This window comes from Gallus gallus, chromosome 3, assembly GCF_016699485.2.
Source record: "Gallus gallus isolate bGalGal1 chromosome 3, bGalGal1.mat.broiler.GRCg7b, whole genome shotgun sequence".
Taxonomy (NCBI): Eukaryota; Metazoa; Chordata; class Aves; order Galliformes; family Phasianidae; genus Gallus; species Gallus gallus.
Window position 1 is genome coordinate 76,273,137 of NC_052534.1, and position 27,746 is coordinate 76,300,882.

General features: G+C 41.4%; 1 protein-coding gene across 4 annotated transcripts; it reads left to right on the forward strand.

The window, feature by feature from the left end:
* The first annotated feature begins 5,051 nt into the window (after nucleotides 1-5,051).
* On the forward strand, nucleotides 5,052-26,769 carry CGA (glycoprotein hormones, alpha polypeptide). Of its 4 annotated transcripts, XM_040697177.2 has the most exons (6): nucleotides 5,052-6,956; nucleotides 7,375-7,443; nucleotides 8,383-8,529; nucleotides 20,616-20,722; nucleotides 22,214-22,398; nucleotides 23,864-26,769. In XM_040697177.2, exons 4-6 carry the CDS (start codon nucleotides 20,623-20,625, stop codon nucleotides 23,939-23,941), a joined length of 363 nt encoding a protein of 120 aa, XP_040553111.1. In that variant the 5' UTR covers nucleotides 5,052-6,956; nucleotides 7,375-7,443; nucleotides 8,383-8,529; nucleotides 20,616-20,622; the 3' UTR covers nucleotides 23,942-26,769.
* Nucleotides 26,770-27,746: the final 977 nt, after the last annotated feature.

Here is a 27,746-nt window from a genome sequence, read left to right on the forward strand (position 1 = left end):
GTAGACTTGCGTGTGGGGAAGGCTTGGCATCTGTAAAGTGTCTGCAAAAAAAAGTGTCTGAAATTCATATCTCAAACAAGAGGGATGGTCGGTCACAGCTGGGTAAATAGCCACTTCAAAAGGGTTATTAAGAACAATCAGAAGCTTGAAGGGAATGGAACAAAATTATTGCTTATAAAAGTATTAAAGAGGGTAAGAATAAAGTGAGAATTGTCAGAAGCCCAGCTGAGTTTCCTTACAAAGGAAATTAAAGCAGTGGCTAATGAGAAAGAAGATATGAAAATGAATGTTTCCACATTTGAGATGAAAGCAAAAAAGCCTATCGCATACCCATCTAAGACATCAGAAGATATTTATTCAGCCAGAAATTTCCATTAATGATGTAGGTACAAAAATATGAGCTGTAATAATGAAATTTGCTGATGACACAAAATAGTGAGACACTTTCAATAAGAGAGGGATAAAGATTGGATGACCTTGAAATCCTAAATAATAGAATGGGATTAATTTTCAAGAAGTAAAATACAGGGAGGCTGATAGCAGCCCTTTCTCCAGAGGGGGAAACTCATCAGTTGGAGGTGACAGTGAGTGAAAAGTGTTCGTTGTATTAGTTGAGGATGACCAAGTCATAGATGTGCTCTGTCTACCAAGAAAAAAAAAAGAAGCTTGTAAAATCATATGGCTTGACAGGTCAGATATTTCCATTAGATATTGCAGGTAAAAATAAAACATCTAGCTCATCTGAAACAATTTGTGCAATCCTGGTCACTATTGGTCAGAAAAGATTAGATTGCACTGCAGGAGGTACAGAGAAGGGCACTAGGGATTATAAGTAGGACAGAGAATCTCTTTTATGAGAGGAGAATATAAATTGTTCTTTTCACTCAGTGAAATAAAACGTGAAAAGAAGTGTGATTTTAGTCTAGAAACGCTAAAATGTCAATACAAAAGGTTTTCAAGCTGAAGGATGGTACTGGGTGAAGAAAACCTCTGAAAACATTGGAACAGACCTAACTATCATGTTAGACAATGCATACTGCTGTTACCAGGGTACCAAATTTGTCCTCTGCACTATAAAAGAAACTTTGTGAGGCAATCAGATGGTAGGTTGGTGCAGGGCAGCAGTAGAAAAGATCTGCTGATGAAAACAGTACAAATGAGACGTGAATTCCGAAAGGAGAAGGAACTTGATCCCATGTATTCATATCTTCCTTATTGATACTGGCTGGGGCCATTTTCACCCATGTTTGAAATCACCTGTGTAGTTTTATATAGCTGTGTTTTACAGTGAGCGAAGCAGTCTGAATATTACCCAGCAGGAAGAAGAAAACAGATGCAGAGCACGGTCTGTAGGTTGTCTCCAACATCAGCTGGAGAAGGGAAAGGAAAATGTTTTTGCAACATCTTTTTTCAGATTGCATGGAGAATCCCTCTTTCCAGAGGAAGGGAATTACTGAAGAGGGAGGACGGTGCATTTCAACACACTTGCCCAGATCATGGATTGAGCTGTTTTCTCAGAAGAGAATCCCCCAAATTGGTTTTAGAGCTGTCTGAAAAGAAGAGACGGGGTTACATTCTCATTTTAAGTATTTTAAAACTAACTTAAATACTATTACCTGCAATTAATGGTGCCTTTCTAGCTTTCCACTGTCTTTACTGTTTATCATTTTCCATTGTTCACTGACTGATGTACACTGCCTGCATGTTCAATAGGTTCTTGCAGAGTTCTAGCTGTAAACTGAATGAATTACTGAAAGAAATGCTGTCCTGGAGACTGACATATTTTCCCATCATTGTGCTATTTTCTTCATTCCCTTCCCCATTTTGCAAGATAAGCATTTAAATTAGAATGGCTCCACAGAGACCTTTTTCTTCTTCTTTTTTTTTTTTTCATTTTAGATTCTGTATGTAAGAACTGGATCTTTTTCACGAGTGCAGGAAAAAAAGCTTCACTGGCCATCAGGATAGGACAATTCTTGTGGAAACTTTGTGGGGAGGAAGGGGATGTTTAAAACAATGACTGTCAGTATTCCGCTTAAGCTGAAGGCTGCAGGTGTGAGATCAATTAAAAGAAATTGTATTTGCTTATATTCGTTTTGGTCTGCCTTCTGTATTCCTGAATTTGCATTTTATCTCCTTTACGATCAGTTTATAACCTAGTAGTGGCACACAGCTCTTTGCTGTGATGAAGCAAAGAAATACTTCTCGAGAGTGCATTTTACACTAACATAGTTATTTTTAAAAAGAATGTCTTTGATTTTTATTTTTTTTTCAGCGAATTAATAACTGAGCATCTTTGGTGTAATGCAGACCCACGCATCTATAGAAGGAAAAAAAAGAAGTGCATCCTGCAAAGGGCAGGCGTAGGAGAAGGCAGAGGGATGGATTTTAAACAAGGGTAGTGTAAGTGCCCTGTAATCCCTTACCCTTCTCTTGCTGATGATGAACTGCATGTACTGCCTGTTACAGCAATATTGATTGCAATCAGGTGATGAAGCCGTTGCACAGAGAAAGAAACCACTGCAGTGAAAATGAAAAGATGGAAATGTAATGAATTCTTGATTCAGAAATGATTTATTGGAATAAAATGAAAAAGTCGTTCTTAGAGCTGAGAGGCAGTCATGGGAATAACAGAAATGCTGTAAGAATATCACCATTTTAAAATGAAATCCATTTCAAGCTATATATTTATCTTCAACAGCATTCCCGCACTTTTCATCAACATTCCTTATGCTGCAAATTTTCCTCTCTCCCAGCCTTAGCTTTACTTACAATTAATCCACTGGTATTATAGTGATGGAGATTCTTGCTGGAATGCATTAACTTCCTCCTTTAAATCCCCCCTGAGGCAAGCCACTTGAAAAATATTTCCTTTGTCTAGGACACACAGTTTAGTAGCTCTCTTCTTACAGTGAGATAGCGATTCTTTTGCGGTGATTTATGCATACTATTGAAACACAAAAACTGCATTAAATTATGCTGCATTAAAAGATCTGAGACACGCATTCCATTACTTGGGTGCAATTGCAGAAGGAAAAATGTAGGTCTGATCCCGTTGCCATTCAAGCCCGTGCTTACAAAAACACTGAATTGAGATGTAACGTTACTGGGAGTTGAGTAACTGCTCACTTACAGAGGCTAAGAGAATTACCTTTCAAACTCACTGATGACCGTGTATGCACATGCACTTTTTTTGTTTTTATTAGACAAACAAAGTTGCTATGTGCTCTTTCAAGAGAATTAGAGTCGGGACTCCTGGCAGGAAGATTCTGCAGCCTCTGAAATAGCCCGTTTCAATGCTCAGCAGTCCCAATTGTTTGAATGTGTTTGTAATACCTAACTCAAACCTCTGCTGCCAACGGATCTGATCTTTCTCCTTCCTTTAGCTGTCACGTTGCAACAATGGCCACCAAATCTTTTATGACAGCTATCTGCACTTTGAAGTGCTACTATAATGTTCCACCTTAATCCCTTCATTTCTAAATTTACTGCTTTATTTCTGAGCCATCCAAACCTTATTCCTTCAGCTGTCCTCACTGTTGCACTTTTCCCCCTTGGTGGACCATCATCTTCCTCAGAGTACAGTGACCTGCTCCTGCTGGGTCACAGCGCTGCTCCTGCTGGGTCTTGCCAGAGCTGAGTAAAGTGGAATAATTACTCTTTGTATCGTATATCACAGTGTTGACTCTTCAGTTTGTGATCTCCCACGTTGTTTTCTGCCTACACAGACATTTCGTATTCTGTATTTAATTCTCGTTCCTCATTAGATGTCCCTTTGAAGAGCGGACCACTTTGTAATTTTCTGTTTTATATCTCACCTGGTTGATTCTGGTTAATTTTAAGCTGTCTCTTCAATTTCTGAGGGTTATTTTTAATGCTACTTCAAAGTGTTTTGCAACTTTTCCCAATCTAATGTTATCACCAAACTATTTAGGACTAAAGGGAATGGCTTCAAGCTGTGCCAGGGAAGGTTCAGGCTGGACGTTAGGAAATACTACTTGTCTGAAAGGGTGGTCAGGCACTGGAATGGGCTGCCCAGAGAGGTGGTGGAGTCATCAACCCTGGTGGTGTTCAAAGAGCGTTTGGATGTTGTGTTAAGGGACATGGTTTAGCGAGAGCCACTGGTGGTGGGTGAATGGTTGGACTGGATGATCCTGTGGGACTTTTCCAACCTTAGCGATTCTATGATTCTATGAAGCACACCCACTTGTCATCATCTGAGGTGTAAATGGAAGTGGTGAATAAAACTTTCTCAGGACAAACTCCCCTGGACGTTCTCTGGAGAAACCTACCCAGAATGACAGCAAACCATCAGTTATGGCACTTTGGGAACAGTTTTTCAACTGTTGCACCTACCAAATTGCTGTCTGGCTCTGAACACACTGTCTTAGCTTGCTTAAGAAGATGTGTATGGAACAGCATCAAAAGCTCCTCATTGTCAAGAAGCATCATATTGGCTATTTGCCTCTTATTTGCTAGAGCAATTATCCTGTCAGAGCAGGAGATTAACTTCAATTAATATAATTCATTTCTTGACAAACGCATTTCAACTGTTTTTTAATTATCATCATAGTCGTCCAGGTAGTCACAATTTTTAAAATAATTTGTTCTGTTTCAAGGGCTGAAAGTTAGTTTGGCAGATAAAACGTGCTCCAAGGCCTTTACCCTCACATTTAAAAGTGTTGCGTTTATGCTTTTCTAGAGCTGGAATCTTTCTTTCTTGCTCACTTTTATTTCTTGAAAATGATCATTAAGAATTCAGAGATTAGTGCAGTTAGTTCTCTGAATATTTATGGGGAATTCTGTCACAGTCCAATGACTTGAACACCTCTACATTTTTTTTTTAATTTTTTTTTTCCTCTTCCCAGTATCATTAGTTCAAGGCTGGGTTACCTAAGTGATGTAGGTTGCTCTAAAAATAATGCCTCCTATTTATTTCCAAGGAAACAGCAACAGGTACAAAGAACACAATAATACCAATTGAAAAAACAAATTATCAGCTACAACCCCCCCCCCCCCTTTTTTTTTTTTTACATAGTCACCACCATTAGCTAGGCATTTCCAGCAACAACAAAGAGCCTCCATGCCAAGCTCTAAATATCTGCGCCAATGAAGGTGACCCTGCTGTCACTGTCACCACTGCTGAAATGCACCACCCACCTCCTTACTGTGCTCACACCCACTGTTTGATCTTCATAAACATTCAGCAAGCTTTGATGAATGTCAGTGAATGCCATTTTTTCTACATGGAGGAATCCAATAGCACACATTTGCTCCATATACACTTCCATGTCAGACGCCATTTTGTCTGACTGCCCCTCTGCTGCCGTCTGTCACATGGCAACAACATGTAATGGAATATTGATGGGAAGGTTCAACTTCTACTGCTGTGCCACCAACATCCACCACTACATTGTGGGTTAACATAACAAAATAGGAGGCATTGCTTTTGTAGTAGCCCTCGTGCTTGACAATCCTGATGCCGCTGTCTTGATTCTGCAATGTGTGTGCTTAGTGTCAAAAAAATTGTTGTAATCAGCAAAGTGCATGTGCCTATGTACACTCATGCTCAGCCAACTTGTAAGTACATGATTAAGTGCTGCTGAAATCACTGGGACTTACTACATTACTGAATTTAATGAGACTTCACGCCAGTAACTGCTCTGCAAACAATCACAGGCTGCTAAATGAGAGACCTGATGTGCTCCCGTGCCCTAAGTCATGTTTGAATGTTTTCTTGTTGGAAATGATTTCTCTCTGCTTGCCTGGATAGAAGGAAGGAGTGCGCTGGTGGGAAAGACAAGCAGAGGGGAGAGCAGTCACCACCAAATGCAAGCTGGCTGCATGTGGTGGTGTTAAATTAGGATGTGCATCATCCTGCCCTCAGGTGGATGCGGTGAGCTCCATGCTGAGCAGTGCACCAGCGTGCCTCCAAAAATGGATGCAGTGCAAGGGACATCTCCATACCCCTGATGGGAAGCCTTGCTGCTCATCTGAGCTCAGTAATTCTGAAGTGAGCAATACGCTGCTGTCTGTTGCTTCTGGGACCAAGCAGTTGTGTTCATATGTGGCCATAGCACACTGATGGATGTTCTGCTGCAGTTCAGGGCTGGCAGGATGTGTCTAGATCCTTGGTTGATAGGCTCTTTGGCCTTTTTTAACCTGCTTTCAGAATTACTGATGAAAGTTGTTAAGGCTGATGTAGGGAATAGACAGAGCAAATTTAAGCAGACTGCTAAAAAATGTGTTTTTGGTCTTCTGGAGTTTGCTGTGAACTCTGTCTGGACAGATGTGAAAATCTCTGGTCCAGCTGTAGATAGTCACATTTCAGCTAGTTATGTTTTCCCCTTATAACCAAGGAAAGTGATCAGTTCATCTTGTCCTGATGTAGTTGTAAAAATAGATCCAAAAAACTCATTTGATTCCAAGGGATTCTGGAGAGCCATCTCAGGTGTCATATGATGTTGCAGTGTCCTCATTTGGTCAGAAAAATCCCAGCCTTATTTAAGTCAAAATATGTGTAGTCATACACTCAAAGAGGGGTCCCAAATACGGTAAATTATGTCAATATCAGTTCATATCCTTGGCTGTTTTTGTTGGTTTTTTTTCCTCATTTCTTTTCCCCCACCCTTTCATCTGCATCCAGTTTGATTTTGTTAGGCTTTAATTTACTGGTCTGATGAACCACTTTCTTTGTGGTTAATACTTGCTTATTCCCCATTTGTAACTGATGCTGATTGCAACTTTGTGTTTAGGATTTGGTTGAGTGTGAGAGAAAGCATATGCACAGGGTTTAAATTTCTTTCAAACGTTTTCTAGACCACCATCCAGTCATCTCATGATCCACCAGTGGCCTGCAGACACCAGGATAAGTGACTGATGTAAACTGAAGGCAGGCTCACAGGACTCTGAGTACACAGAAATGATCCAAGGGATGGAACACCTCTCCTACGAGGGTAGGCTGAGAGCTGGGGCTGTTCAACCTGGAGAAGAGAAAGCTCTGAGGAGACCCGAGGGGGGCCTTTCAGTATCTAAGGGGGGCGGTAAGAAAGAAGGGGACAGATTCTTTAGCAGGGTTGGCATGATAGGACAAGAGGAAATGGTTTCAAAGTATATCCGGGGAGGTTTAGACTGGATATAAGAAAAAGGTTTTTTACAATAAGGGCGGTGAAGCACTGGAACAGGATGCTCAGAGAAGTGGTAGATGCCCCATCCCTGGAGATATCCGAAATCAGGCTGGACAGGGCTCTGAGCAACATGATCTAGCTGTTAGCTGTCCCTGTTCATTGCAAAGAAGTTGGACTAGATAACCTTTAATGGTCCCTTCCAACTCAAACAGTTCTCTGATTCCATGACTCTTTAACTCTTTTGCAGGTCCATTCAGGAAATTGAACCCATTTCTTGTTGAGTTCCCTGTTCAGCCAGTCTGCACAGAGCAATTCTGTAAGCTGTGCTCTTAGGAGTACTGATCATATCTGTTTGTGATTCCTAATTTGTAGTTTGCTTAATACAGCCACTGGTGCATTTTAGAACAAGCTATTATGGGTATCAGGATTGGAGAAGTTCCCAAGGATACTGCTGCCTGTGTTTCATTGCGTGTTAAAGCAACATTGATGGAGGATCTACAGCAGGAAGCTGAGAAACTCTTAAAACATGGCGACATTGCCAGTGAGCTTTACTTTTCCCTGTCAGAGTGAGCTGACTTCACACATGTAGCCCTTTAAATCAATAAACCAGTGGCAAACTTATGGCCTTATTTGCTGTGATGAAGCAGGTGTATTGCCACATTCTGCCTTGGATCAGACAGCAGCAAATCTGGTTTAAATGGCCAATGCGCTCTGCCTGCTCCAATGCTGCAATGGAGCTTTGTTTAAAGTTAAAAAGTGTATGTTTAAGGTTGGTAAGATTTATTAAATATCAACACTTACTATTTATTGATACTTTATTTGGTGTATTTGATATTGGCCAATGAAAGTGGCAAATGTGCTATCTCTGAATTTCCTATTGAACATTTAGATACAGTATTTTAAGTGCTTTAAAATTGAAAAATTCTAAAGGGCATCTTAGGAAAATAATACAGGCAGTTAATGAATGGTTGTTAAGATACTGGGATGTTTTTGTGAGCTTGCTAGCTCTGACTTCCTACTTGGAACACTGTATGGTGTACTCCTGAAGAAGAAATCAGCACCTTGAAGCTGAAACTGAGGGTTTGCTTGCAGGATTTTTGTGGCATTTACCAGCCTAGGTTTTCACCTGTCTGAGTATCTACCTGTACTAAAGGCTCTAAGAGCAGAAGGAGCTCAATATGTATTCCTGTGAGATCAAAGCAAGTACTGTTAAATGCACTTTGTATTCATCTTTGGGCTTTTCTACATCTATTAGGTCTCTGGGATGTCATCCCTACAGAGGAATAGCTCTGGAAAGGCTATTGCTTTTCTTCAGGCCTGCTTACTGTCATCACAGAAGCTGCCCTTGCAGTGCCGTCTTTTAAAAGCACGTGGTGCATTCCCTTCTTAATATCAAGAAATGGTGAGTGTTGGTATTTAATCCTTGTATTGTGTAGGAGCTATAGTCATGGGTAAAAATAGTTTGAGTAAGATGACAGCCTTTGATTTAGAGAATTTTCAAGCTAAATACTAAATGAGATGAGATGACAAATGAACACAAGCAACGGGAAAGAATATAGGAGACAATTAATAGATAAAATCAATACTCAACTTCTTTCCCTTCCTGGCCTCCTGGATGGGCATGGGAAGGTCCAGAGAACTTGGGAAACAGCACAGAGCCCAGACTATCTTTCATTTTGTAATCTAAGTTTAGCTTAAGAAATAACCTGGACCACAAAATAATATCAAATGGTATTTTTACATTTTTCTGCTGTTTGGACCTCCTTCCCTGCCATCTCCCTCCCCACAGATTTAAAGTTTAGACCTGTACAGTATACTCAAATGGACATTTAGATTAAATTTGAGACATTACTATGATTCATCACTGTCCCTCTGACGACAGCCGTGTAATGCTGCAGGCAGAGAATGGCTGCTGTTCTGCCTCTTGATAGCATCTAAATTTCAACAACATGGGAAATCAGCTCTCAGTATCCAGCTCTCAAAGCATGGTAAGGTCTGTACTGAAGTGTTACCATGTAAATGTAAGCCTTTTTGATTTCTGAAAGGTAGCTGTATGGAGACGGGCAATATTGGCCAGGTATGGATTTAATTATAATGCAGTAGCCCATTTTCTATCTGCTGTATCATTACCACTGATAACAAAATACCTTGTATAATTCCTTTCTTGTATTGCTCTGGATGACTCTCTGAAACGTGAAACATATGCAATTCAGAGTTCCCCCAGGGGGACTGGGGGCTCTGGTCAGAGATCACTTAGATCTGTTCATCAGGAGAGACCGTTGTGACTGTCTGCACTTCATAGACCTGGAATATCATCCGAAAATTTTAGTAAAGCCCAGAGCATCAGTTTGAGATCAGATATCAGAAGATCTCCAGGTATCACCTGCCACTGGGTGGAACAGGAGTTTGAGGGAATGGCTTGATTCCTCCAAACACTGAACAAGATTGTGGATTCTGCAGGGCAGGGGACCGTTTTGTGGTGGCGTTTGTACACAGGAACATCATGGGATAAACTGGTCCCAGTGACCCCGACTGCTGCTATCTAGGGTGGTGCCAGGCAGGCCAACGACTGCTGAGTTTCACTATGGATTTCTTAGGTGCTACTGCCATACAGATCATAAGCAGGGTGAGCCAGATGACCTGCCGGTCAGGGTGCTCTGTGCAGTGCCAACAGGGAGGCTAACAGCAGCCTGGTAACAAGCCTGTTGGTAATGTGATAGAAATAAGCCATTTCCCTCAGAATAAATTTTCCAGTTATGTTTCTATGTCAGTGCATTATTTTTTTTTATCATCAGCACTATAGGCTACGTCTTGCTGCATTTTGATTGAAATTCGATGAACTTCAGCATTTTTTTGTGCTTTCATCTGTAAAAAGCAGGAAACACAGTTCTATGAAATGGGAATGGAAATTTCTTCTAATAGAAGAGGTGATGCCATGAACGTTTGAGAGCGTTCAGGTTTTGGACCACAGGGAGCTAATGGCAAATTGTGTGAACAATTATTTGTGTGTTAGAATGGGGCGAGTTGCTGAAATTGCTCATTGTATAAATGAGACATCCTGCATTATTGGTCAGACTACTTCAGCTGTGCTGGCAGCATACCTATCCCTTTTACAGGGCTGTTTATCTGCTCTAAGTAAGAATTGATCATCCATTCATGTGTTTTGGCTTTTGTTTTTTTTTTTTTTAATTAAAAAAGCTGAATACTGAAATATATTTAAAGCTTCATTTTCCATCTCTCAAGGGCTACCCTTGTGATGTGGGGAGCACAGTCACTGACTCAATTCGATTAGTAGTCTGTTGAGTTCAGTGCTTTACTTCTGTCTAATAATAAGCACTTATTGTTTTGGAAATTGAACAAACCTAGTTAGTTCAACTGAGCAATGTTATACATAAAAGCAACAGCCCATCCTGACCTTGTGATATGGGTTAGTCACTGTATGAGGTGTAGTTACTCGTATTAATTAAAAGTAGAGAAAACAAATATTGAAATGCATTCGGTAAAGCCCTTGAGGTCAAAACTGCACGTTAATGACATTTTGTTTGCTGTTCCGCAATACTGTGACAGTTATTATATTATCCACTCTAATTTTGCTCAAAGGAATTGGATTTCAAATAAACCTATTTCAAAAGGAAGCATGAAAAAAAGAGCTAAACAGAAGCCATCATCCTATTAGTACCATAAGTATCCTAATAATATGCCATGATTAAAAATTTTGACCTTGACACGTTAAGGAAATAAAGGAAAAAAAAATGTAGATATTCCTTATAATCTGTTTTCTTTTGTCAACGGTTTAAGGGCTGGTCCGGCATGTTGTGATGTGGAATACTGATAACCAAAAATCATAAAACCATGACATCTTTCAAAGGAGAATTTTTACTTTGGAGTTAGCTTTGGTGAAATGATGATTTCTGCACGTATTTCTGGAGTTCTGTCATCTACAATTTTAATTCCTTCAAAAAACAACTAACAAAAAGTTGCATACTAGTGAACCCTCTTTCCATACGGTTTTAGAATAGAAGAGGCTTTGCAGTCAATTATTTATGTGCAATAAATACTAAAAGCTGTATCATCTCAGAATAATCGATGCTTGGCTGAAGCTTGAGAACACTAATAGCTCATCTTAAAAGTCCAGATTCACTTTCATTTGAAAAAAAATGGCAGAAGTCTCACTGATTTTAAATGAAGGAGAATGAGGCCAGAAAGTGCTGCTTTGAGAGGTAATTTCAGACAATCAGTTGAAAACATCTGTAAAATGGTAGGAAACTTGACTTTCACTCCTTGTGTAGCGCTACATTACATGTTTCAGCAGACAGGAGCTCTTTATGTTAAAAAGCTGTATGTGTTTTCTATAGCCTTGGGATGTCTTGTTTAAGTGAGAACAAACAGAGGGCAACTTGGAAGAGTGATGGTGGAAGAGTTAAACGGGAAGGAGCTGGGAGGCTCAGCGCAATACTGAAATAACTGCATATTTCCAGATCAGATTATACTTTTTCTTTAATATCTTCTATTCCTTGAATCCACAGCAAATCTTTCTTTCTGGGGTATGCTGTCAGCCATTCTAGTAGAACCTTTTGTTATCGTGTTATCTCTTTGGCGATTCCGATAATTTGCTTATGTCAGTGCAAAGCACTGGAGGGAGGTTCTGTCCTCCAGGGACTCTTGAAGATGACACGAACAATGAAGGAAGTGACACCCAAAATGTGAGATCATATCAATGCATTTGAGTTCCTCTGATGCATGCTCAGAGCTGGGTGCTAAGTAGGTGCTGGAAGATTACAAGAGAGAAGAAAATTGTTTGCAGTGTTCAGTGTGTATGATCGCCTCCATCCTCAGAAGGGAGCCTGTTGTTTTTTGAGGTCACGTGAATGATAAGGCGTAGATTTTGACTGTATTTGGAAGAGGTTCTGAAATGTAATTTAATTATTATTAGAAAAGCCCTTCAAAACTCAACATGCTTATTCATCCAAAGCAGAAATACTATCAGAACTTCATATTAAGGGTTATTTGTTCTCATTTCCCTATCTGGAAAGAGAAGTAAAACCAAAAAAGAAGGCGGGAATAGTTCTGAAGAATGTGCCTCTGATGCAAAACAAGAAAAGTATTTGTGTTCTGTACTATCCTTTCTGCTGGAGGAAACGTATAGCAAGCCTTATATTGCCCTTACTAGCAATTCAGTTTAGCAGCATTTATCTTTAATCACACTTTGTGGGGGATCGGATCTATTTATTGATAACGTTGATTGTCACTGTTGAATAGAAGAATTTTTTTATTGAAGCAAGGGAACCTTTTCCCATTCTTTTGCTGAGAGTGCAGGAGGATGCCCTACAACACCACAGAGTAGCAAAGAGGGAAAGCTTTCCTCTAGAGGGGAAAAGGCAGCATCAGGAAGCAGCCTCTAGATAAGCAGATATTGCTAAGTAGGGAAGTAGGACAGATACCTTGAGACAGCATCTGGCAGAGAAAGGGAGGAGACAGGAACCCACCTTTGCAGAGAAATCCCAAGAAGGAGTGGTAAGGATCCAGCTCCTAGAAAAGTTTGTGGGTTTTTTTTTCATACCTCTGAAGTAGTGAACCACTTTCACTCATTTCTCATTCAATTGCACATTAAGACAGATTTGACCAAGTATTTTTAGTTGGAGATTTGGAACGGCTAAAGAAAGAAATCCTCTTAATAAAAATAGGAGCTTTTTTTAAACTATCTTTTATACAAGTGTAATTCCATTGACTTCATGAGATTTATTTCTAATACATTCTGATGTGAAAGGACTACCAGGCTGTGGGCACTCTTATTTTTCTTTATACTCTGCAGGTAATGCCATCAGTGTCCTTAAATCATTCCAATGAAAGCATGATTTTTTACAATGTTTCTTTTTTATTATTTTGATGATACTGCTATACATAGCCAAATAAGTACCAAATAGGAACATTCAATACAATTGCCACTGATCTTCCTGATTATGAGGATAGCCTTATGCTTTTTTTTTTGTGAAGCGTCACAAGTCAAGCTGATTTCCCATAGGACTGCAAGCTGAGTTGGAGTGTCAAATTGGCTGTACAATCCAAGTCAGAGCTACTCTATAAACTTCAGCAATTTTCATCAAATTTTCTTTGAACGACGAGAAATATTAAGTTTCAGTCTTGCAAGGGAATATTTCTCAGTAAACTGTTTACCCATAGCTTTCAAATTTCAGCTTTATGCTTCTGTTATTAAATGAAGCAAAGTTGTAAGAAGAGCAACCGTCTTTTATTAGACCAGCTCATATCATTGGATAAAAAACAGGCAAGCTTTCAGGTGTAGAAATCCATCTTCAGTTTTGAAACAGAAGTCAATTTCAAGCCAAGTGCAGGCTGGGGACAATTGTTTTGGATTTAACTTTGTTACAACAATCAACTGAATAAACAGAAGGTGAAAAGGCACCTTGAGGCTGATGATGTTAGTGGAGGTAGGTGTGGTGAGTCAGGTGCATGTCAGGAAGGGAGATGCATTGTGGGGGATGGAAACAGCATGGGACTGTTTCTCATGTTCCCATTTCATGTTCCCATTTCAGCAGAGGCTGAGGAACAAGCCAAGAGTTGGTGAGCCTAAGCCAGCAGCCCTATGGACCCTTCAATCTGATGTGGTTTGGGCAGCCACCAAAGGGGATGGTGCAGCCTTTCTGCCTGCTTAGCCATGTATTGAAAGAGACGTTTAAGCCCATTGATTTACAGAGGCAGCCTAGAGTGAGTAACTCAGATCTAGGCGGATAACTTTTAGGCATCTGAAGGGAATCTCTCTTACCTCAGTACCATGTGGGCTGACTGTGTTGCTGGGGCTTGTTTACAGTAGGCACCTGGACATATGCCTCCCATTTGGGTTGGGGAAGAGAAGTGCTGAGTGGGTGCAAGCCCTGCTGTACCTCTTGGCCTCAGATCCAGCTGCATTAACAGCACAGGATCTGTCACTTGAGAATAGGGACTTGCAAGACTCTAAACATTAAAAATCTGCATTATGGTGCCATTTTCAAAAGGGCCTCCATTGCACTAGCTTTACTTCGAAAACAAGATGAGTTCTTGCCCCACATGTAAAGAAGTAATCCTATATTAATCCACGCATTTGTTCTCTGAGCATTAAATTCAAGTGGATATTATTCTTTTAAATGTGTGTGTAGATCTCTGCTGCTTGTTATTTTGTTATTCCCTGCTAAGACAGTGCCATTGCTATAATTGTTTTTCTCTCTGGTTTCAGAAGCATTAGGAAACCTTACTAACTCTTCCTTTTGTAAAATGAGCTTCTATTCATCGACCAGTGAAACAAATGAGTAGATGCTGGATATTTGAGTTCCCCAGGAAACTCGCATGGCATTGAGTTTGTGCACACAAGCTGCCCTTTCTTTCATTATATAAGGAAAAAAAAAGATCTTTATGAAAGTTGAGTAGGAGATAAGATCAGTATGGTGGGCTGGTAATTACATAAAGTAATGTTCAGTCATTAGACAAAATGTACAGTTGATCCTATGGCTTAGTTGTGGGCGAGGAATATGATCTAACTTTGCTGGTATAAAAGAAAGATGCAACCTTTTCATACATCAGGAAGGTACATCCACACACCAAGGACAGCTCACATTTGAACATCGTCCTGCATTTTCTCATCTTTCTGATTTATTCTCATTGAACAAGGGAGGTAATATATTTTTAATTTTCTTTACTGCTAAAGAAGAACAATTACATATTTTTTGACATTGTCTTCCCCTTCTTTCCAAAAGTTTTCTTCTCCTTCCATTCTGTCAGAGTTTTTACTTTGAAAACTGGCATAAAATGTTGCATAGGAACAAAGAAATCAGTACTTAATGTTAAACTGGCTTTGTAAGTAACAGAAAATGAGGTTGTAGGATTGCATTACAGCTAAATGGTGATATTTTGTGATTTCTGGTTGGGTCTGGTAATGCTTCATTGGTACTCTTGTATTTTTATCCTGGTCCACAGTATTGCTGCCAGATGTCAAATGTTACACAATTCATGAAACTAACGTGTTTTAGAGTATTTAAGTTGCTTGTCATGGTTAAATATGTTAAGGAAAAAAAAAAAAAAAAGATGTTAGTAAAGATTTCTCAGTCTGTGGTGGTTTGCTAACAGCTTACAATGTACAAGACAGCCAGAAGTGAAGCACTGACACTTCACTGTTGCTGTGACATAGCCATACATCACTGCTAAGCACTCTGGAAAGAAGTAAACAGTGTGCAGAGTGTTTGGCTCTTGTTGGGCACAGCATCACCACAGTCACCATATAGAACAGCATAGAGAGACATTCCAAGCTTTTGCTGAAGACATTAGGTTATTTCATATGGTCGGTACAAAGATGACCCATCTAACAAAGCTCTCGGGCACGTCTGTGCAAAGACAAAGACCACAGAATTTGAGTAGGAATTCTGTTTTCATGGTGTATACCATAAATATAAAGACATCCACGGAGTCCCACACGCATGTGAAAAGAAGACCTGTTTGCAATCGCTGATGACAAGCTATCCTTGTTATGGAAACTGGTAATAGGATAACTTGTTTACAGAAAAAGACAAGGCATTGTAAATAGTAAGGTGAGACTCTCACTGCTGGGGAAGGTTTAAAATTGCCATCTTTCCAAAGATCTGCTAAAATTCACACTTTACATAATCACAATAACCAAATCATAATGTTCCAATAGCTTAAGAAAGATAATGATTAGCAGAGCAAAGTAAAAGCTGAATGTAATTTGATTGTGAGGTGGTGTAGATATTAACTGGGTTAGCAGCATGAGCACAGTCAGAAAAGCAAATGTAGGGCAGAATAAAAACATCGGGCAAAATTGCTGTCATATTGCTGGAGTAGAGACACTCATGTCTGGGTTTCATTGACGGCTCTTAGTTTTTAGTACGAGCCCGACAGTCTGACTCAATAGAGGAAGTGCAGAACTGTGATTTCAATTCCCTTTTTTGGTTAGTTTAATTTAAACAACTTCCCTCTGGGATTGCCTCAGACCCTTGTAATTTACCAAATCGTATGCATTCTTAGAGAAATTATGACAAAGAATGCCACAACGTGTTCAGCAAAGAGCATGAAGTCACACAGTAGTCAGTCAGTGGCTGTGGTATTGTCAGAGAGCCACTGGATCATCCAGACTTACCAAAAGGCTCAGGGTGATGTAGAAACGAGGTGTTTTGAAAAGTCTGTCGTCTTCTCCTACTGGTAAATGAGCCCTTCCAGCTGGCTCCTTGCACTGGGCAATGTGTTGCCCAGCTCTAAGCCCCCAGATGGAGCAGGGCCTGAAGCTAAACTGTGCTCGTGTGTCCCAGTACAGACGAGTCTGCCAGCAGTCACACCCCATCTGTAGTGCTGAAAAGAGCACATACAGTAAATAACCTTCAAAGAAAATTCCTGTTTGCTGAAGGGAGAGGTCTGATCAATTTACTCAGCACGACTTCATAAATGCAACTGAGCTCAGTCCACTTCCTAAAATGTCTGGCAGAATCATACAAATGTTAATTGATGTAAATGGTGTGAAGGTCCACCTTGATGTTGTGGACAGAGGTGACTTTTGTCCAGGGAGCAGAGCATAGAAAGCTGGCACCTGCCTTTCAGAAGCCTGAGAGTGCTGTTTAAAACTCCTATGAGGCTACCGTGTTATCCACCCTTCACTGCCCTTCATGATCTCAGTGTGGCCACATTGAATTCATTTAATGGATGTGGTCAGATCAAACTGGTTTGGGTCTGCCCTGAAGATCTAAAAGGAGGAAGAGGAGCACAAAGCTTGCCTTATCACGAAACCTGGATAGTACTGAGTGAGCACTGGATGTGTTAAAGTAAAAGCCCATGGCTGAGCCTATGAGAAGGCTGAAGCAGAGATGCATGCCTCACATTTGGTGGGCATTACCCTAGGTTGCTGTGGCTGTCCTTTGCTATACAATGCTGCATCATGCAGGCTCACTTTTTAACACACATCTCCAAGTTTCCCATAGCACCTAATCTCAGAAGACCACTTCATGTACTTGGATGGGTTTTTGGTAAAAGCCATAGCAGAGAGAAATAACCACCAGTAGCATTCATTCTACATGCATACACACGTTTACGAAACTGGTTTTTTATACTTCTTCCAAATGCTTCCTTCCAGTGCTTTCACAATTTCTTCCAGTGGGTCTTCTTCAAATTCCACCCTGGCTGCTTTTAACTCACTTATCCTCCGTTTCTTACCATCTATTTGCTATCTTACTTAGAAAAAGTTTTGTTGCCTCTGTTGTGCGTTTATAGCTCTCTGACTTGCTCATAAACTTTGTTCCCTTCCACTTTGCTAACTCTGATGAGGCAAGGTGTTCTCATCATCCTGTCTTTGGTCTCAGCATCATTGTCTTGGACATGAGCTTTTCCTGTTTGCTATGGGCATGGACTTCTCTGATTTTGTTTCCTTCCTTGTCCTGAGTTCAAAGCTCTATTATATGATCAGTGCTCCATAGCAATCTGACTGCTTCCTTCATCACGGTCTGTTTGATCAATGAACCAAGACCTGCTGGGTATATCTCTGAGAATTTGTATGGCAATGGAGTGTCCCTCTGTTAATCCATACACCCTTTGTACACATGCCAGTGCTCCAGGCTCACTCAGATGGTCATATCATGCAAGTAGCTTCACTCCTTGAACCACCTCAGGTTTGCCTCTCCATCCAGATGCAAGCAGGCATTATTTGTACATTTGCATCATTGTGGCAGTCTCTGCAGGGATTCTGCTGGGGAGGTGCAAAATCTGAAAAGAAATAGCTTGCCAGTATATGAAAGCTGATTTCATTTAATTATACTTTGCTCTCTTGATTTTCTACTCTATTTTCTTCTCAGGGATGTCAGTGCTCTTTCCAACCACATGGCGTGCTTAAATAACCTCTATACCAAATCTCAAGATTAATGTCTTTGTTGCTGGTATTATTGTTGTTTTCACTGTCACTGCATTTTTAGAAATACTTGGTTCCATGGTGGGATCCCTCCCTAGGGAATATTTATCATGAAGTAACAACAATGACTGGAGTGTTTGGAAGAAGAGCTCTAAACTTTTACCTTGCAGAGCAAGTTACTTTCAGAATCTAGGATGTATCAAGTGTTGTCAGCCTGAGGCCTTATCCTGCCTGTCAGCCATCATGCTCCTGGGGGACAATTTCTGTCTTTAACGCCAAGGGGTCAGGCAGCCTGCACAGGCACAGAAACTGCTTAAAAGCTCCTGCCGTGAGAGCCAGTCCTGAGGTGCTGCCAGCGCACAGGATGCTGTGGGGCCTGCTGTTCAGACACAGCCCAAACACACCTCATTTGGCTGCTGGCATGGCCTGGGGCTGTGATTGCAGGAGCAGGGAGACCTGCATGATCAGATAAGGTTTCTCATAAGGCAGGTGGTGGCTGGGAGCTGCGGGCTCCATGTGCTGAGAGCGGCCTTGGCCTGCTGTCCCACATAGCAGCAAGTACAGCACTGCTGAGCAGCTTCAGTGAAACACCCTCTCTGTGGGGTGGGCATGGACAGTGCTGAGCCCGAAGAGCCTCATGGGATGATCTGTGGAAAAGTCCATTAGTGAGAGACTGGGTCCAGAGGAGGGCCATTAAGATGATCAGAGGGCTGGAGCACCTCTCCTATGAGGAAAGGTTGAGGGAACTGGGCTTGTTTAGCTTAGAGAAGAGAAGGCTGCGGGGAGACCTCATTGTGGCCTTCCAGTATTTGAAGAAAGCATATAAACAGGAGGGAGAACAGCTATTTACAAGGGTGGATAGTGATAGGACAAGGGGGAATGGTTTTAAACTGAGACAGGGGAGGTTTAGGTGAGATATTAGGAGGAAGTTTCTCACACAGAGGGTGCTGACACACTGGAACAGGTTGTCCAAGGAGGTTGTGGATGCCCCATCCCTGGAGGCATTCAAGGCCAGGCTGGATGTGGCTCTGGGCAGCCTGGTCTGGTGGTTGGCGACCCTGCACATAGCAGGGGGGTTGAAACTCGATGATCATTGTGGTCCTTTTCAACCCAGGCCATTCTATGATCCTATGAAATAGTCTGACTAAGTGAAATTATGCTTTGTGCTTGAGACAGACAGTCTCATGCCTAAGTGGGGCATCCTCACACTTGTTTTAGGCTAACTCAGATCTTGCCTACCTTTCCATTACGAGGGGCCATGTGACATGACACTATTCTCGCTGAAAAGAAACACCACCCTTTACAACTACTTTTTTTGTTTCTGACCAAGCTGGTACAACAGTGCCTGAGAATGACTTGAAAGGTCTGTGGTAGTTAGCAAAAGCATCCTGCTGATCTACATGTAGCCTTTACTTAGGTATGAGTAGGGACAGAACCATTTTTTGTCCTCCATGAAATATTACTGGCAATAGTAATAATAATAATTTAAAAAAAAAAAGATATATAGAGAGAATTTGGGATGATATTCGTATGGCCACAGCTTACATGTACTGCATCTTTAATGTTATGGTTTTTATTAATTCATATCAAAGATATACATTACTCTGTGGTGTAGATTTGATCTGGATCAAATATAGCCACAAAACTGTATGTCAGAGAACAGAGAAGATGTGATACAACATTTATAGCCACTTCATCTCATATACTTAGCTGCACAAGGACAGATGGGCCATGTAGCATATGCTTTCTTGCACAAAATTAATCCCCTGTAAAGATTTTTAAAAGTTTGAACCAAGCAAGGTGTGTTTATACCAAACCAGCTTTCTGTATTCTTTATCTGTTGATCAGAACTCAAAAGCCAATCTACAGTGCCAGTAAACAAAGCCTGATGCAAATCTCGGTCTGGAAGGTGATGGTGACTCTGAACTTGTGACTCTCCTGACAAGGCCCCTGTACTGCAGAGGTGGCCCTGGAGGTGGCTCCAGGACTGTTTAAGCTCTCCTGAGCTCTCTTTGGCGCTACGTCTCCTTGGGCTTCTGCCTGAGAGGAACATGTACCCCCCGGGACCAAGACTTCTGTAATGGAAGAGGTGCTTTCTTCCAACTAGGAACAGGACTATGAAAATCTGTTTGTGGGGACTTGGGCATTAAATTGGTCAGTGTGTGGACAAATAATCTGACTCTTGACTCAGGAAATTGTCCAAATGTGAAATTATTTTCTCTGAAATTAGTCTTTCTGTGTCCTGGATTCTACAGATTCTGTTCTCTCCTCCATAAAAGTTTGCTGTCTTTTCTCCATTCTACCATAAATGTTAGACAGTTACAGTATTTGAAGTTAATATGCTATGGTTTATGTTAATATTCAGAAAATATTGTTAAGGCCAGAAGGAGAGGTACGTTTTTGTTATGGAAGTGGTGATAAGTCAATTTTCTGAGGCTATAAAATGCACATCAGTGTACTACATTTTCAGTTTCTGCTCTTGGTTTTAAATTGTCCCTGTTACTTGTCCTGAATGCTGTATTAGTGTGTAGCCTAGATGCTGATACTGTACCCAGTGTGAAACAGTCCTTTGAAAATGTGCCTATTTGTATTTCCAGAAAGATCATGGATTGCTACAGGAAGTATGCAGCTGTCACTTTGACCATTTTGTCTGTGTTTCTGCATCTTCTTCATACTTTCCCAGATGGAGAATTTCTCATGCAGGGTAAGCTGCACTAAGCATTCAGAAATAGGACAGTTGTAAAGAGCAGTAATTAAACTTGTTTTATAAACGTGGTCATAAATATTATTATTCTATTACATTTATTGATGCTGGGATGTGAAGGTATAATTACTCAAGATAATTTTGCTTCCTATTTCATATTTAAACCTGATTTCTTCAGGTCATGGGTCTCCCAGATGACAGTATCCTCATCTTGATGTGGTGACCTTAATCCTTGAAACATTATCAAATAGAAATGTGTCATTTTGTTATACTTCTGACATCAAAGTGCCCACACAACACCAGGATTAGCAAAACAATAATTCCTCAACATAATGCATAGAATATATTTCTTCTGAAAGACCTCTTGCACTGCAGCCAGGGCTAGAATGAGTTTACTGGAACAAAGCCACAGTATGTAGTAGTGTGCCACAGAGATTTCCATGAGCATAGCCTCCAACTCACACAATAGGCTGAGCACTTCTTCCTGTAGAGTCACATACACACTCCTCACTAACATGGTGGGTTCCATGGATCCACATTGAGAGTGCACTGCCTTTACCAACATTCACTCAGCAACAGGGTTAGGACAACACAGTTTGATCCTGTTCATCCTCTCTGGATGATCAGGACTGAGGTTTGCAGTGTTCCTTTATGCAGAGATAGTGTGAGTCCCTCCAGCAGCTGGTCTTAGAGCCTCTCTCTAAGCTCCTCTCCATCTCCTAGCAGGCCTGAAGATCGTGGTCTCCTTCAGTTGCACCCGAGCCTACCCCCTGCCAGGGCCAACACACTAAGCCATTTCCCTTGCTGCTCTTGTGCGGGGAGTTGAGTGCTACATTCTGATGATCAGGTTAGGTGGGCTCCTCTGCCTGCCAATGTTCCTCTCCATTGCCAGGTGTCTGTATTCACTGTAGCCTTTAGTTTCATAATCTAACATGTAAGCATTTTGGTAAAAACCCATTTTCACACTTTAAAAGATTTGATTTTTAATAGTGTTGAGCATTTGCCTTTTGCCAATTGATTTTCTTTAATAAGTTTTGAACAGAATAGAGAAAAATGCAAGCTACATAAATCTTGAACTCGCCAGGCATTTTTAAAATTCACAGATAACTGAGTGTTACTTCAAAACGGGCACTGTCTAGGAAGCACTAGCAAATACTGCTGTTACTAACTATCCATAGCTAATAGATTTTATAGGTAGAGCTGCTGTAGCACACTTACCGAAAAAATGCTATCAACAAAACTAACTTAGAAAGAACAGAAAAGAAATGCTTGTGCCTAACCTGGAAAGACACACTCTGGGTTTACAAGTAGTGGATGTTGTGAAGATGAAGGACCCTGAAGAGGAGAGCTTTTGTTTCTGTGCTTTTCAGTTCTGCATGCATCAAAAAGCAGAACACAGCCAGTACTTCCTCTTACTGCCCAAGCTTTCCCTTTCTCTTTGAAGATGAATGGCCATCAAGTAAAAGTCTTTTCTGTATGTTTTTATGGCAGGTTGTCCAGAGTGCAAGCTAGGGGAGAACAGGTTCTTTTCAAAACCAGGAGCCCCCATTTACCAGTGCACTGGGTGCTGTTTCTCCCGGGCCTATCCTACTCCAATGAGATCCAAGAAGACCATGCTTGTTCCAAAGAACATTACATCGGAAGCAACGTGCTGTGTAGCAAAGGCTTTCACCAAGGTGAGAATGTAAATGAGACCGTTTAAGCTTGTTTTAAGAAGCAGTGTGTAAGTGAAGCAGTGAATAGAAAATAATATGTTTTTGCTGAAGGGCATTGAGCAGCTATTTGAGGGAAATATCCTTGGTACTTATATAATTTACACTTGTGCTCATTTGTTGTTCTTTTAAAAGAAATTAAAGTAACCAGTACCAACTCTGATATTCAGTTGGGATATGGAAACTGGTGCAGTGCCACTGGCTTCAGTGAAACTACTGTGACTCATGATGCATGAACTGGATTTGTTGTCCATTCATTTTTAACTCTGCTGGTTGTGTATCCTCTCCTTAAATCTCATGAAGTGTGGATTTGATTTTAATTAGTCGCTTTCCTTGCTTCTTTCCTGCATGAGCAGGAGTCCTCTGAGAATGTGCCTGGTCAATACTATCAATTACATACATGGGAATGAGGGACCAAAACCATCTGTACTCATTAGATTAATAGAGATTGTGTTTACTTTTAATAGTATAACCAGGAGGGAACTGTAAACATGTGCAGCTACTTTGAGCATTTAACAGTCCCATCTGGAAGGCTCTCCTAAAGAGAGATTCTGCTAAAGCTGATTATTCTGGGAGCAATTCAGCTCCAGGTAAAGAAACCTTAAATTGATGTAATCAGTGGTGAGCTAGCTGATGCAAGCCAAGGTAGCTGTCATATGGTGATCTGAATTATGTTCACTGAGTGTGCTGATGAGGGGCTCAGTTCAATTACTGGCTCACAGGTTTGGTGCCATGTGAGATACCCTGGGGTACCCAAGACATCTGTGTATAGCTGGCAGACACAGGACCCATAAAAGACCTTCTGGAGTGGCAGCTGGGGGCTTGGTGGGATCCCATCTGATGTCTGAAAGGGCAGTCATCCTTTCTGTGTATGCAGCTGGACAGAGCCCTGGGTCTCTGCTGGCAGAAATGTGAGCCCAAATATATAGCTTACCTATAGATACCTGTATCTGAACACATTTTAGCTCTTCTTCTCAGTAGAGCATAGGTGTTCTTCTAGACCACCAGTGTTATGCTTGCCCCGAGGCAGGAAATAAAACTTGGCTGAGGTTAAAAGTAGCTCTTAGCGTTCATGTTTTCTGTTTTTATAATCTCCATGTGAAGTATGTTAAGGACACTTCCTGATTTGTCATAGATTGGTTGAGTAACACTTCTTTGAAAAATAGACACTTTAAAATGTGCCAAATTAAGGACACCAGGCTACATGTTGCTGTTGAAAACCATCTCATTACAGCTCCAAAAGCCACTGATGATGCAGCTTCACAGATTGGCATTCAGAGGCCATTCTAGTTCACATACTCCTTGGAGCCTGTGTACTGCTTGGGGTTAAGAAAAAGGCTTCAGAAATCTTTTGCTTGACATGGCAGTTTTAACTGTGTAGCTAATCCTAATTATTTTCTTTCTCATGTGTGTGTTTTCTTTTTTTAAGATTACCCTTAAGGACAATGTGAAGATAGAGAACCACACAGACTGTCACTGCAGTACCTGCTACTATCATAAATCTTAAAGCCTGTCCCTTTGCTAATGATCAAGAACAACGGTGAATGAAATATTTGTTGTTCAGCTTTTACAGCACCGCTGTGTATAATCTTGTGTTTTCTGGTCAAGACACCGAGTAGACTTTTGAATGAGATGGATGGCTGTTTTATTTCCTCTTTGCTTCTTCATGCATTTAAGTAAGTTTAACTATTTCCATTAGGGATTAGATGTAGCCCTTGCATGACAACCATAAGCTTGATCTGTTTTTAAAATAAACTGTCAGATAAATTGTCGACGTTTCTTGAGGAAAAATGATGATTTCATAGCTTAAAACAACAAAAAAAGATTTTAGAGTTCATCTTTAGGTTTGTTTTTTGTTTGTTTTTGTGGGAGAGGGAGGAAGGAGGAAGAGAGGGATGGGAAAGTGGGCAGAAAAAGAAACAGTAATTTCCCCTAATTCATTTAGTGGATTTTTTTTTTTAACACAACATTTTGTTTTTCTTGCTTCTTTTCTGTTTTCTTCTTCAACTCGTGGCATTAAGTTTAACAGCAGTCTGTGCAACGTGCTCTGCCTTTCTGTGCCATCTTTGATTTTGCTTGGAATTTAATCTTCTCCCATATCGATAAATGGACGCAGAAGGAGATGTTGTAAAGAGCTATGCAGTGTAGCAGTGCTAGAGGAGAGGCATAGCACATCTGTATTAGCTATTTAACGTGTGGCTGAGCAGCATGGCATAGGGCCTTAGTAATTCTCAAATGCAATGTGCCAGACTGAGATATACAAATGGGAAAGGAAGGGACTGTGTTAGGTCAGAAATAGACCACAGAATATGTATTTAGAATAGATGAACTTCAAGTTGTAAATGGGGATTTTAGAGATAGCACTTGTTTGGTTGTTGTAGGTTGGAGCAGGGCATCCGCTTGTGAATCTGCAGCCTGCGCATATGAACATGAAATAAATTAATTCCACTTGTCTTAACCCAAATATCTGGAATGAGAACGTCAGTCCTGCTGTGATCACTGAATGCAAAGGTATAAATGTGCTGTCTCCGAAGGCCTTAAATATATTTGTACTGGAAGGGAAGTGGAAGGGGTACTTCCCTGCAGCAGATACTGTGAGGGTAGTGATACAGATGTGTAGCAGAGCTTCTGATAGCGAAATAGGAGAGTGCCTTGGGGTGAAGCTGTGAGTACGGCTGCTCTGCCCTGGGGCATGGCCATGGCTGATGTCTGCTGAAGTCTTAAATGACAGACCTGCAGGGCTAGGCTGTGATGGGGCCCTGGAGCAGCCCAGGACTGGCAGGATCTAATAATGGCTTAAATCCACCGTACACCCACCCCTCCTGTCTACTGGAGTGAAAATTCACTGCTGTTTTCTAAGAATACCGTAGGGTTTTGTGGCAAAGAAGACTTCTTCTCGTGGATAGAGAAGAAAGCAAAATTATTCGGCATATGTTGAGTGAATTCTGAAAGCCTGATCCCCACGATTCAATCTCTGGTTCGGTCTCATCTCTGGAGCCACCAGTCTGGCTCAGTCCTGTGTTGTATTGCGGAGTCAGCTGTGCTGTGCCATTCCTAGGAGATGTTTCACCTAATTTGCTCCTGGAGAAACTTCCAGTGGTTATTCCAGAATCTGTCAAGGAGGCTGGCTCTGTTAACTTCTGCTGTTACTAAGCTGGAAAAAAGTCACTCTCCTGGAAAGTTTTTTGTGATATTTTGTCTAAGATGTGTTTGCTTCAGTATTACTTTTGTTCAAAGGGGAGGTAGTCCAGTAGGGTGGTCTTTAGTATGACTTTAATAACATCAGCAGAAAAGGTTTTCATACCGAGAAGTCTAATTTCCCATTCTGGATCATCGCTCAATACATTATGGGAATACATGTCAAGCAGCCACTAAAGCTGACTCACAATTCCAACCTGTTGTGCAATTTTATTAAACATGATTGATGCAGATATTTTCACAGAGGATCTGGATCCTGCCTGGGATTTCTAGGCAACGAGAGAGGAGTGATCTGAAGCTGCAAGCTGATTGCCTTTGAGAATGGCATTGCAATTTCTCATAACTTTGACAGGACTGAAATGGAGAGCAGGGGAATACATTCTCCAAAGTTGCCTTGCAGTGGAGATGCCTTTTTGCCCCGTGAAACATCTCCTTGGGTGGACTCGAACTCAAGTGAGATCCTCCAGCAGCACCTTTTACCTGCTGGTCTATTTGTTCCTGTGCTGCGCACAAGAGCAGGTTGGTGACGTGATAAACTTCTGTTTGCATCTTTTGAAACAGCTGTCAGAAGAAGACGTGGGATGCTGTAGCCCTGTGTCATTCTAGAATGACTGCTCTGTTTTTCATTCTCCGTGGCTCATTCCCTCTAGCTTGTACAAAACCACTTCTCAGTTTCTCAACCTGTGTGTCCTCCTCCTCTCTGAAGTGATCTCTGCATCAAGGGCTAGCAAAGTGCTTATTGTGAGAGCATGTGGAATGTGCGAGCACCCCCTTCCTTACCTTATCTGGTTAAAGCCCTTCCGTCTGAAAGAAACACCGCTTAACAAGGAAAGTAATAAATTAAACACTGAGATACACAAACCGAGCAGCAGGTGATAAGGGAGACGATGACAAAGAGCAGAACCCTTCAGCCCATGACCGATGGGCTGTTACCGATGGGCCCTGGGGTGATGAAGGGATGGTGGCAGCACTCAGGGTGTTAGTGGTGGCAGCCGGAGCTTTGTGACTGCTGAGAAATGGGGAATAAGACTGACATAAGCACAGGGAGATATCTGAGGGAGGCTTGTGGGGCTGTGCAAAGCTTACTGCGGGGTGTCAGGAGGAGCTTGCTTAGAGAAAGGGCCAGAGGTGGAAAAAAGGGGTAGCAGTGGTCAGGGGTGTTGGGGTGAACTGGGGAGGAGCAAGCATGGGAAAACAGGGGAGAGGTGGGTATTGAAGGGCCAGCCTGATGGAAGCAAGCTGCCAGTCAGTATGCTTTATCTGACTGAGTCTTCTGCTTGATCACTGCAGTCTATACCATCTTCTTATTAAATCCTTTACTTAAGTACTTTTTTTTTTTCTTTGTAATCTCACTCACTGTCCTGTGTGCAAGTGCTGCAATGCCTAAATGCTAGCAGCTGGAAAAGGGACCCATACAAATGAGTCCCATATGCCAAAGAGTGGTAGCAGCTGGGGGGACCAGGGTGTATGTTTATGTGAGTATTTAGTCTGGGTCCCGAGACCCGGAGTCCCCAGGAATCCCAGCTGGGTGGCAGCACTCAGCAAGGAGACATTCTGGCTCTGGAGTTTGCAGGATTCAGCAGCCAGCTCGGAATATAAACAATCCAAAGACATTTTTTGATACTGTTTCAGATCAGGACAGGACTGAATTGTTTGTGCATGTGAGTGTAAAAAGCAAAGCCATAGCTAGGAAAGTGGTGATGCTCAGTGAGTGAGCTTATGCGTGGTGAGGGCTAGGAAAAACATTGCTACGTGTCATGAGAAAGCTAACGCAGTTGACTGTAATAGAGAATGAGTGGTTGAGAAGCTGCTTGGGATATGAATAGGAATAGAAGCTGGAAGGCAACGTGGACACATACCTATAAGGGCTGAATGCCAAATTTCCAGTAGAAATGGAAAGCAGAAAGAAAAGTACGATATAGCTTCCTTGTGTTAGAAAACGGCTGGGACAGAGGGTAGATCAGTTCTATACATTTAAGAGGGGTGCTGAGAGAAGAGATCACAAAATCAGAAGAAACTGATCTCTTGTTTATGCCACTAGCCAGTGTGCAGCTCCTGTGTTTCAGCGTGAGGATGGAGGTAAAATGAAGTCCTTGTCAGTGTGGTTTATAAGC

What these genes read in the sequence shown, in the direction of transcription:
- CGA (XM_040697177.2), top strand. Translation starts at nt 20,623, where the DNA reads ATGGATTGCTACAGGAAGTATGCAGCTGTCACTTTGACCATTTTGTCT. An exon ending in TGGAGAATTTCTCATGCAGG is followed by an intron (nt 20,723 to 22,213) that starts GTAAGCTGCACT and finishes TTTTTATGGCAG; the next exon opens with GTTGTCCAGAGTGCAAGCTA. An exon ending in TAGCAAAGGCTTTCACCAAG is followed by an intron (nt 22,399 to 23,863) that starts GTGAGAATGTAA and finishes TCTTTTTTTAAG; the next exon opens with ATTACCCTTAAGGACAATGT.